The sequence below is a fragment of the Sciurus carolinensis genome, chromosome 2 (assembly GCF_902686445.1).
Source record: "Sciurus carolinensis chromosome 2, mSciCar1.2, whole genome shotgun sequence".
Classification (NCBI taxonomy): domain Eukaryota; kingdom Metazoa; phylum Chordata; class Mammalia; order Rodentia; family Sciuridae; genus Sciurus; species Sciurus carolinensis.
Window position 1 is genome coordinate 47,961,129 of NC_062214.1, and position 11,899 is coordinate 47,973,027.

The following is an 11,899-nucleotide window of genomic DNA, read 5'->3' on the forward strand; positions in this document are numbered from 1 at the left end:
CTGAAACTTGACTGGCCCTGTAGAACAAGTTTAAACTTTGTTAAGTAAAATTTTGCCAGAGGCCACTGATTTGGATCAGGCTCCTGCGCTAAGCACTAACACACAAATCCCATATGGAGTTTGAGCACAGATGTGTTTTCTCTTTGTATTGGATGTGGGGCTGGTGTAGTTGTCCTGCTGTGGGGAATTTCCATCCTGAGGATAGGCCAAGCCCAGAGGTCCAGAGCAGAAAACTCTGTAGAGACTCAACCCTTTGCTGCTCACAAGCCCTATTTAATGTGCTTGGCAGTACTGTGGGTTCTCTAAAAGGACCGTGTCTTTGCTTGACCTTCTTCTGGTCACAGGGCATGTTTGCCCACAAGGAATAGGCCAAAGGTGCCATTGATTTATATACCTGGAAGTTTCCTCTAGAGGCAAGGGTCAGGGAGGGACTCAGCATCCCAACTTCTGTGCAGTTCAGGTGGGCACCTCCAAAGCAGGTGCTCTGCACAGTCTCCTTGGGCTCCCCACTGGAACAGAGCTGCAGGTGCCCAGAGTCACCTGCTCATTAACACAAGCTGAATGGGTTTTCTTCCCCACCTTCCTCGTGTTTCCTGGGCACTTTCTGTTGACAGAGCATGGAGCATTCCCGGACCTGATGCTGTGACAAGCTTAGTGCTCCCTTCTGATGGTCCTGAGGAACTTTGATAAAACCAGAAACACCCCCATGTCACTGCCTTTCCCTGTGTCTCAGCCTTATCATCTGCAAAGAAATGAATTGAAAATATTTCCGCTGTGATAATGTGTGACTCTTCCTCTGAAGAAACAAAATATTTTCCTGTTGCTGAATGTGCACAGATGGGTCACAGTACTGCAACCAGGACATATCTATGCCTGCATTTGATGTCCTGCTAGATTATCTCCTTCCCTCCCAAATGCCAAGGGGATTGCTGTGCCCCAGCACTGATAATTTTTTGGTTTTTTTTGGCAGTACTGGCTATTGAACTCAGGGGTCCTCTACCACTGAGCTACATCCCAAGACCTTTTTATTTTCTATTTTGAGACAAGGTTTTGCTAAGTTGCAGAGGCTGACCTTGAACTCATGATCCTCTTGCCTCAGTTGCCCTTATTGCTGGGATTCCAAGGGAGAACCTGGCTGATGAGTTTTTAAATATGTTTTATTTTAAAAGAGTATCCAACTTGCAGAAATGTAATGACAATGTACTCTTTTCCCTCTGAAACATCATGGGGAAAGAACCTCATCCAGCTTACTAACAAAAGGACACAAAATCACCTGTTACATTTGGTCATCTTCCACCAGGAATAATTTCTCAGTCTTTCCTTGATGTTTATGACCTTGAAACCTTTGAAAGGTCATTATATTCTAGAATCTCCTTGAATTTGTGTTTGTAGAATGCACACATGAGGATGGCATCCTAAGTGATAGCCCATGACAGAAGCAGGTTTCTGACTCTCTCTTGGCCTGTACTCCTTGGCCTTAGTGAGTGGACACCTTCCACATACACTGGAAGCCCAGGTCCAGGCTCTGTTTCTCTGTGGGCCTCCAAGTGCTTTGTTCTCCATCCTGAGACCTAGTCAAGTTCAATAAAGGGAATCTCTGTTTTCTGGATGCTGTGCCAACTGTCTTTGTCCCTCTCAATTTCTGAAATAGTAACAATCAGATCTTTGAGAACTAAGGGATAGAAGTGTCCCTGAATTGAACATGTTTATTCACCAGTTTACCAGTCAGAGGCATAGTTGCAAGTGTGGAATGGGGCAAGGGAAGAGAGACCCATCAGACTTGATATGAGTTCCTTGGGCATTTGGACTCCAGGAACAGCTTTAGTTGTCAACTCTTGTCTTTCCTAGCACCCATCTTCCACTCCAGTAAGGTTCCCTGAGGCACCCATAAAAGAATTTTGCCAGATGCCAGAAAGAAAATTCCCATTTTTTCAAATGATGAAATAATACATTGATGCTTGATCCTGTTTCTGATTTGTGGATGCATTTATCATTTATGGATGAATGATTGAAGAAAAGGCATTTTCAAAAAATCCATACCTTTTCTTCAGAGCACTCAAAGGGATGAAATATTCTAATACCAGATAGCAACTCTATTGTGTTCTCCTGGGTTTCAGTGGTTCCCTGGCAATGACTGATCTCAAATGTCACACAAGAATCAGACACCTGGGCAGTGATGTTCTGAGACAGTCGAACTCTGCAAAAGTTCAGCAGGCAAAGAGACTCCCTCCAGAGTGGTTAGCACTAGCTCCCACTGCTCCTGGACAACACAAGAGGCAGTTACCCTCAGGATAGCTGGGAGACCAGAGTAGACCAAGAATGTCAGTAGTGGGGTTGTATTTGGTAAAGGACATTTTTTCCTTTGGTCTCCGCTACCCCTTCACTGCCACACTGAGCAGCAGAGGACAATGCCAAAAGATGTTATAGGTATCAGCTTGCCTTCAAACCAGGACCTTCTCTATTGTGATTGTGAATTCTCCTGAGCCCTTTCATGGTAAAATACAAGTAGCATAAAATTTGCCATTTTAATAATTTCTAAGTACAGTTCAGTGGTATTAAGCAGATTCATTGTTGTGCAACCACCATCACCATCCACCTCCAGAACTTTTTCATTATCCACAACTGAAACTCTATACTCATAAAACTGTAAGTACCCATTTCCCTGCCCCATTCTGTCAACCCTGGCAGCCACCAGTGTACTCTCTGTCTCTGTGACTTTGACTGCTCTAGGTACTCATACAAGTCAAAGCATATAGTATTTATCTTTTTGTGATTGGCATATTTCACTTAGTATAAATCCTTTAGTTTCATCCACATTGTAGCATATATCACAGTTTCCTTCCTTTTTAGGTCTGAATGCCATTCCATTATTTACAAATGTCTCATTTTGTTGATCCTTGTGTTGATTGACAGACATTTGGGTTGCTTGCAACTCTTGGCTATTGTGCTGCTATCAACATGAGCGTATAAAATATTTTCAATTCTGAGCCTCAGTGTCAATGAAGCCATCCCAAGGAGAACTTCTGGAGGTTCCCATAGAACCCCTAGGAACCTTGACCAGGAAGGTCTCCATTTTGCCCATGAATCTCCAGAAGATCCAGCCACATAACTCTGCGCTGGGGGCCTGGCCAGTCATTTGATTAACAAAAAAATCATTTATCAGGACTGACTGAGCTCAGAAGCCGTAGCTCAATCCATCATGCCCTGATCTCCCTGATGACCTGAGGACCCAGCATGCTTTTCAGGATGAGGACTCTGGCAGCAGACACTACTCACTGCCCCTGGGAGAGACATCATGGTGATGGACTCTTGCCTGATGTGGAACAGTCTCATCTCTCTCCTGACTGACTCAGAAAAACACCTGAAGGGGCAGAGAGGAGCAAGTGGGAGGACATTGGGGGTAATAATGGAGATGAAAGGCTGTAATTTTCAGGGCATTCTAATTAAGAAAAAAAATTTTTTTTGCTTTAACTGAGGAGATAAACACTGGATAAAAACTTGGCACCTGCCAGGGAAGAAAGGTTAGGGTAAGTATCATCGGGGTATGATTTCAGCTTAGATCATGAAAGGTCAAATCCTAGGAGAAAAAATGAACTGGAAATAGACCACTTTAAGAGGCCCAGCTTTGATTTTTCAAAGAACTGAAAGAGAATATTTAAAAAACCCCTAGAATTCTATGACCAGCAAAAAATATTCTTCAAATTAAGCCAAAAGTAAAACATTTTCAGAAAATCAACATAGAGAGAAACCTGAAGAATTCCAAAAGACGGAACTTATTCAGAGTGTGTTCTTTGTTCTGAGTAGACAACTAAAATTTAAAATACAACTTGAAAACTTCTAGATGCCTGTAAATTTAATGGCATATTTCTAAATGATCCATGAGTCAAAGAAAAAATTCCAAAAGAAATAAGAAAATTATTTGAATTCAAAGATAATAACTTACAATATATCAAAACATACAGAATGCCACCAGAGTAGGGCTTAGAGGAAAACTTACAGTCTTAAATTCATATATTAGCCATGATTGGGGGACACCCAGAAGAGAGAGAAAAGGAACTTGGATGAATCCCCTAGATAGGTGCTCTCCTGGTAACATTTTTTAGTGAGAAGACAACTTTAGGGAAAACCTAAAAGATTTATCAACAGGATCCAAAAAAATAAAAATAAATACTAAAGAGAGTTCTTTATAGGGGAACAAAAATGATCTCAGGTGGAAGTAAAGCATTATTGAAGGAATAATAAATAACAGAAGGTTCATATGTAGGTAAATATGAATGAATAGTGAATGTATAAAATAAAATATTGTTTTATTGGCTTTCAAATGCATTCGTGCATGCAGAACATTTTAGTTCATGATGGACCACATATACAATGGTGGTACTTTAAGATTATCCAGCGTAATGAAACTGTAGCCATCTTGGTTTGTGTAAATACATTCTGATGTTCACACAATGATGAAATCATCTAACAAAGCATTTTTCAGCATGTGTCCCCAATGTTAACTGATGCACAACTGTGTTTAGAATTTAAATGCACAATGGCAATAACATACAAAGTAGAAAGGCACAGTTTTAGTAAGCTTTTTCACTGCTGTGACTAAAAGACCTGACAAGAACAACATATAGGAGCAGAAGTTTATTTGGGGTTCATAGTTTCAGGGGTTTCAGTCCATAGATAGCAGACTCCATTGCTCTGGGCCCAAGATGAGGCTGGTCATCAAGACTGAAGGGTGTGGTAGAGGAAAGCAGTCAGGTCATGGCAATCGGGAAGCTGAGAAAGTTCTACTCACCGGGGACAAAATATAATTCCAAAGTCATGCCCCCAGTAATCTTCCTCCTCCAGTCACACACTATCTGACTATAGTTACCACTAGTTAATCCATTTGAGTGAACTGTGCACTGATTATGTTAAGGTTCTCATAACCCAATCATTCATCTCTTAAGTTTTCTTTCATTGTCTCACAATAAGCTGTTGGGGAACACCTCATATCTAAAGCATAACAGGAGCAAAGGAGTAATAGTGTCCTAAGGGTCCCCCTGCATCCTTGAAGAGGTAAAAGTATTAATTGGAGACTCAAGCCAATAATATATGTTATGATCACCAAAAGAAGAGTAAAATTGAGGGCTGGGGTAGCTAACAGACATGAGGGGATGAAGTGGAATAATAAAAAAGATCTTGAGTTATTCAAAGTGATACAAGAAATGAGAAAAGAAGAAATGGTGGCAAATGAGATGAATAGAAAACAAACAGTAATATGGCATATTTGAACCCAAACATTACAGTGATGGTAATATTAGTCATTAGTTATCAGCAACATGAGCAATTGGAAATGGAACAAATGCTCCAAATAAAAAACTCTTACAGTATAGAAAACACTTTTTACTGAATGCAAAGACAGATATTAAGATACCATTTCATAGTAAAAATATCATGAAAATACTAATTAGTATTAGATATACTTAACTCTGATATCAGACAAAATAGACTTCAGAGCTTAGAAGCATTACTCTACATTAAAGATACATTTCTCTTTTTTTGGACCTTTATTTTTATATATTTATATACAGTGTTGAGGATCTAATTCAGTGCCTCACATATGCTAAGCAAACACTACACCACTGAGCTACAACCCCAGCCCTAATAACACATTTCATAATGAGATAATGTTCACCCATCAAGAAACTGTAACAGTTCTACTTGTACAAGCACTTAGTGACAGAGTATCAAAATATAGAGAGCAAACTTGTCAGAAAAGGAGAGACAAATTCACAACCAAGCCCACAAAGATTGTAAAACTTCTTAGTAACTGTCAGAAAAGGAGACTAAAACTAAAACCATAGCTAACCCTACCAAACAATTCAATAAAACGAAATAAAAATAAAGGAGAGAGAGAGAGAGAGAGAATATATAAAACAAGATGGCCTTTCTATGTAGATAGCTAACTCTACACCTAACAATGCAGAATATACACTTTTTTTTGACAAGTGTAGAGAATATTGGTCATATTCTAAAAACAAAACAAAACATCAAAATTCAAAGAAAAGTTAAAGAATGCTTTTTGGACACAATAGACTTGAGTTAGAAGTTGATAAAAGACAATTAGAAAATCAACCATGGTTGACAATAAAATAATACAACTATTATAGCCCACAAGTCAAAAAAGATGTCCATGGAAATGTTTAAAAGTGGGGGAAAGCTAGGAACTGGCACAACAGAGAGGGAGGCTGGAGCCAGGTGTACCTTCTGGCAGAGGAGGGTCAGGGCAGTGGGGAAGATGGCCTCTCATAGATCCGCGCCCCCTGCCACCCTCAACTCCCCCACTCTTGGCTGCACACTCTGTACTCTTCTGAGCCCAGCTGGTGGTATGGGCTCCAGTCAAGGTCATGAACAGAATTGGCAATCACTTCCACTCCCCAGGAATGGGCTCATCAGAGTTCCTGGAGTTCCGCTGGCCCTGGCAATCCTTTCTTGCACTGTGCAAGGGCAAGCAAAGGCAGGCACCAGGCCCCCAGGAGTGGGGCTGCAGTAGCAGGCAGGATCTGCCCTAGCAGCTCTCTGGTAGACCTCTTGGGAGCAGTCCTGGAGATATGTGGGCAGCAGGCAGGCATTTTGCATGCATGTCCTTGGGTGGTTTCAGGGCTATGTTGCCCAGGGTGAAAAATGTGACCTTGGTTCTGCCTTCTGCTTGGTGATAACAGGAGGGACAAAGCATGGGAGTGAAGCCGAGGTGCTAGACAGAGGTGCTGGTGAGAAGGAGGTAGTCAGGGCCTCTGATGGGCAGGGCTAATGTGGAATCCTGAACTGGGGAGGGCGTCACCGGCTATTGCTGTCACCTCCTTCTCTACCCATGTATCCCTGGCCCCCAGTGCTGAGGTTGAGGACAGCCATGTTTTGGAAGGCACCTCTGCTTATGGGACTCGTTGTGCTGGGGACCCATATCTGGACCATTCAAAAAGAATTTGTAGACATCAGTAAGAATCTGGATTATTTTGTGGCATCAGTGGAGTTTGCTGTGGCTCAATTCAATGACGACAACACAGAAGAGAATACATACAAGTTGCTGGAGGTTGGAAGAGCCCAAAAAAAGGTGAGTGGCAGTCACTGTGTCTGTATAAGAGAGTTGTCTCCCATTAAAAACCCTGAACCTGGTGAAACATCAGCAGGGACTGACAAGGAGGGCTTCACATCTGCAGCACTCTCTGCAGCAGGTCTACAGACCCTGCCTCCTGCTCAGGGACACACTTTTCCTAGGTCTTTCTTGTTCCCTTGATAATGCCTCCTCCTTGGACTGATCTCAGATCTAGGCTCTGGGATCCACAGGAGCCCTCAGCACAAATTGCTGCTGCTGCTGCTGCTGCTGCTGTTGCTCAGCCTTAGAGCCCAAGACCAGCTTAGTGTGTAGAGTCCAAGCAAGGAGGGTGGGGCAGGTGTGAGAGAGGCATGTGAGTGTTGTTAGTTGGCACACTAACAGTAATTGGCAGTAACTGTTACAGTATTTGGCATGAATGTGTGAGTGTTGCTGGGTCTATGTTGGGGCATGAGCATGAGAATGTCTGGTTGGTGTGTGTTGGGCATGAGTGGGTATCATTGTCATCTGCGTGGAATACCGAACCCCCGACTGAGTCAGGTTTCTAGACAATTTCCAGGTCAGTCCAGTAAGATGTATGTTCAACCTTGAGAGGATTTCCTAACTGGATTTGTTTTCTCTCTATCTTTGGATGATTTCTGAATTTTCATGGACTTCTATTTAAGGAAATAAAATTCATTTTAAAATAACTTCTTACAGAAGCCTAAGAAACATTCACAACAGCATGGTGCACATATGTACTCACCTCAATGAATGTTTGCAAGAGAAACACCCACATGGAAAACAACATTCATGGCATCCAACACACCCATGCTCCAGTCTAGACTCCAACCACCAAAGGGAGGGTGCCACTCTGATTTCTAACAAGAGGCTTAGTCTTACCTATTTTCCTACTCTATGTCAAAGAAGTCACTTATCAGGCCTTGCCTGTTTCTGGATGGTACTTCTTAGTCATACTTTTGAGAATCATCGTATTGTCAGGCATCACTGTAATGTGTGCAGGGTCCTTGTTGTATAGGACTTGATTGTGCAAATGCACCACACCCTGTATACCTACCTATTATTACCCTATGTACTACCAGGTCTTAGCCACTGGGACGAGTACTGAGGAAAGACTTCAGTCTTAAGTTCACTTAGGGACACATTTCTATTTACTTACAGAGATTTCATTTGTCTTCTTTCCTACTTGGTTCTCTTTTTATTTTATATTCATGAAAAGCAAATATTTAGCTGCTAATTTTATCATTTCTTCTTGACAGACATGGACGATGATATTTTTAATGGACTTGGATATGGGCCGCACAATTTGTAAAAAACATGATGAAGACATCGACAATTGTCCTATGCAAGAAGGTGCAGAAGAGAAAAAGGTTTGAGAATAAAAACCCCAAAGCATCATGAATCCTCTGGGAATGCAATGGAACACCAGAAAGGCCTTTGGGTGGAGTCCTATGGAAAGTTGTTGGGATAGTCCAGGGAGAGAATGAGGGCTCTTGGTCCCTCTCCCACCAGCTCTCAGGCTCCCACACTGGCTGGAGAAGGGGGGCATCTTAAAGAGACAGAGCCTGACTCCCAGTTCTGGGAGCAGTCCTCTGCTCACAGCTTAGCTGGCTGAACACAGGCAACCTGCAGACATCCATGTGGCCTTGGTCTCTGTATAGAGCCCTCCCTCTGGTCCCAGCCCTGTACCTTTCTGAGACCTGTGGTCCTCACTCTTCTTTTGCTCATGTCTGGGGATTGGAGGACTGTTTAGTTATCTGTTTTCTTTACCTTTCCTTCTCATAACTGGGTTGGAAGGACTATTCCTGGTGGGCCTGAGTTCTGACATGGCCATCCTATGACTGACATGTGATCCATGAGATGTGGGAGCTTAAGGTTGGTTGTCTATCAGAGGCATGCCATCAGTGGGAGATCTCACTCTCCAACCAGCATCCTTGCAAGCAGCCTCTGGGGTAGGTTTGTGCTGCTACTGTGTTTGGTGGTGACCAGCAGGACCATCTCTCAAGCTGTCTGCTGGCTCTGTCAGATCACACAGCAATGGGGACAGAGCACCTGGCATCATGTGTACTGGGGAGGCTGTGCGTGGAGTGAATGCCCCAGGAGGCAGGTGATGGCCTTTAGGCAGGTGCCTCCTGGGAGCCCTCAGGCTCATGTTGTGTGTAGGGGGGTGGATTTAGCAATTTCTGCCTGTTATCCTTGTGGATACTTGAGTTTTATGAGTCTTATTCCAGGTGAATGTTTATAATTTCTTTTTTTTTCTTATTTAAAAAAATTTGTCTTTTAATGTATCTCAAGACCCTATTACAAGCTAAACGATCGCAGTACATTACATTTTTTCTGATACGTGTTATAATTATTTCTTCCAGGTGCGCTGTACTTTTCATGTGGATGCCCGACCTTGGTTTTCCCAGTTCACTCTCCTGTACAGCACCTGTACAGGTGGGGAAGGGGCCCCTGGCTTTTCACAGAAGAAGTCCCCTCTTCCTCTAGAGTGTGACAGTCTCTATTCCTAGGTGTGTGCAGCATCAATGCAATTAAAGGCATCTCTAAGTACCTTCTGGGTTCCTGAGCAGTTTTGAATTCTTCTGTTTTGCTTATTTGTCAAGGATGTCACTGTTAGTGATAAGCAATAGAAAAATCTATTGTCATTATTATGTTACCTTGGCTGCAGGTGCAGAGTGTTGAATAAATCAAACTCCTCAGGGAGGACCCCAGTGGTTGGTTTGTGTACCTATATATTCATTTATTCTCCAATTTCTCCATGTCCCTCACCCATCTGCTTAAAAGGAATGCAAAAAATTTGCCAGTGAGCAGCCATCTGTGTTCCCTCTGCTTCCATCTCGGGTACCAGGCTCACAGTGGGTGACTCTTCTGCAGTGAGGCCAGTTGTAGGCTCAGAAGTGGAGGGAGGGTAATTAACACTGACAGTAGTCTGTCCTTGGGGACATGGCAGACTTTCTGGCAGGGATAGAAAGAAAAACATTAAATCCAGGATCCTAGTGAGAGGGTTTCAAGCACATTTCTCAGTAATCAACAGATTGACTGAATTAAAAATCAGAAGAGACATAAAAAATTTAAGAATCCATTAAACAAATTTGATTTTGTATTTCTGGACAATTTAAAAATCTATTTATTTATTTATTATTATATTACAATTATACATAGTAGTGGGGTTTGTTGTTACATATTCATACTTGTATACAATATAGCAATAGAGTTTGGTCTATATATGACTTTGTATCACAGAGACCATTCACCCAACAACTGCAGAGTATGCATTCCTTTGAACCTACAGAAGATTATCAAAACCGAACATATTCTGGTTCAAAAACCGTATCTTCATGAATTTCAAAGAACTGTTATTACAGAGACTGTGTTCTCTGGCCACAGTAAAATTTAGGTAGACATTAAGGAGAGAAATATTTGATAAGTGTAGCTGCACATCTCTAAGTAATACAAGGGCTAGAGAAGCAATACCCGTGCAGATTAAGCTATATATTAAAACATTCTGAAGTAACAAACATGTGGATGCTGTTGACATTGGGCTTTAAGGGACATGTTATAGGTCTGGACATGCTGGAGAGTGTACAGGGCAACCATGAATGACCTAGGCTTCCATTACAAGAACCAAAGAATTCCCAGTTAAACCTGGAGAAAAATAGAAGGAAGGAATTATAAAAAGAATGCATGAAAGAATGGAAGAGAAAACAAAGGTGGTAGGAAGGATCAAGAATTCCAAGTCAGTTTTTCAGAAGGTCTAATAAAATGGTTAACACTTGGCATGAGAGAGAGATCTAGAATTGAAGAAGATCACTATAAATCACTCCTGCAATAAAGAAGGGGCCTATTACAGATCAGGCAGACCTCAGAAAAAGGATGGTGAAGATAAATAAGAATTGGGAAGTTGCAGCATCTTAGGTGGGAGGAAGCAAGGGGGTTCACATATGCTTTGAAGCATGGTTGGCCAAGCAGGGACCCAACGCATTCCTCAGGCCCCCATGCTGTTAGTCCTCCATTGATGTGTCAGGCCATCTTGGAAGAGTATTTCCTTCCACCCATAAGCTGTAGGAAGTTGTTCACGATTGAGGTCATCATTCTGTCCACACTCCCATCTCTTCCTGTGTCAGTTCCAGTTCTGTCCTTATGACCTGTTTCCAAGACTGGTGCCCTTGTTGGGATTATCAAAGCTCAGGTTTCCTGACACCACAAGACAGGGAACATTCTTTCAGTGTTAGCAACCTCACCCTTCTTGGCAGCCTTCTTATCTTTCCAGCCTGTTGCATTGTTTCCTAACAGCAGTCTTCCCAGGAGGAAGGCTGGGCATGGGTCAGGCTTTGAGAAAAGCCTGATACAGTGAAACATGAAGGCCATGGGATTGCAAAGAGGCAGAGCTGGGTGAGGATGCATGTCAGTCTGCATTCAAGAGAGCTGTCCCTTCCCCTGTTCCTGTTCCTGTCCCCTTCTCAGGCCCATAACTGACTATCTATGCACATCCCTGAAGAGCTACTATACTGATCTTGGCTTCTCTCCCTTTTGTCCTGGGAGTCTTGCTACTCTCTGCCTCTACTAAACAAAAGTATGGTCACACCTCAGATAAGGAGCGGGAGGTGGCAAGGTGGCCAGCAGACACCAGAAATTGTGGAGGAGATGGTTCTTCAAGCCCTGATGCTGGCTCCCTGCTTTGTGCCCTCCTGACACTCCCTGAAGGCATGGACGGCAGTCAGAACTGAAGATAAACCTTGTGCTTACCTCAACTCAGCCATATGCAGGATCCACCTCTACTCCTAATAGTTCCCATGGATCTGTCAGTCC

At 42.6% G+C, this 11,899-nt stretch overlaps 1 protein-coding gene across 1 annotated transcript; it reads left to right on the forward strand.

Annotated features, from left to right (window-relative positions):
- The first annotated feature begins 6,880 nt into the window (after nucleotides 1-6,880).
- On the forward strand, nucleotides 6,881-9,600 carry LOC124976316 (cystatin-14-like). The gene is made up of 3 exons (XM_047539257.1): nucleotides 6,881-7,087; nucleotides 8,347-8,457; nucleotides 9,454-9,600. The coding sequence occupies exons 1-3, from the start codon at nucleotides 6,887-6,889 to the stop codon at nucleotides 9,598-9,600; spliced, it is 459 nt and encodes a 152-aa protein (XP_047395213.1). The 5' UTR covers nucleotides 6,881-6,886.
- Nucleotides 9,601-11,899: the final 2,299 nt, after the last annotated feature.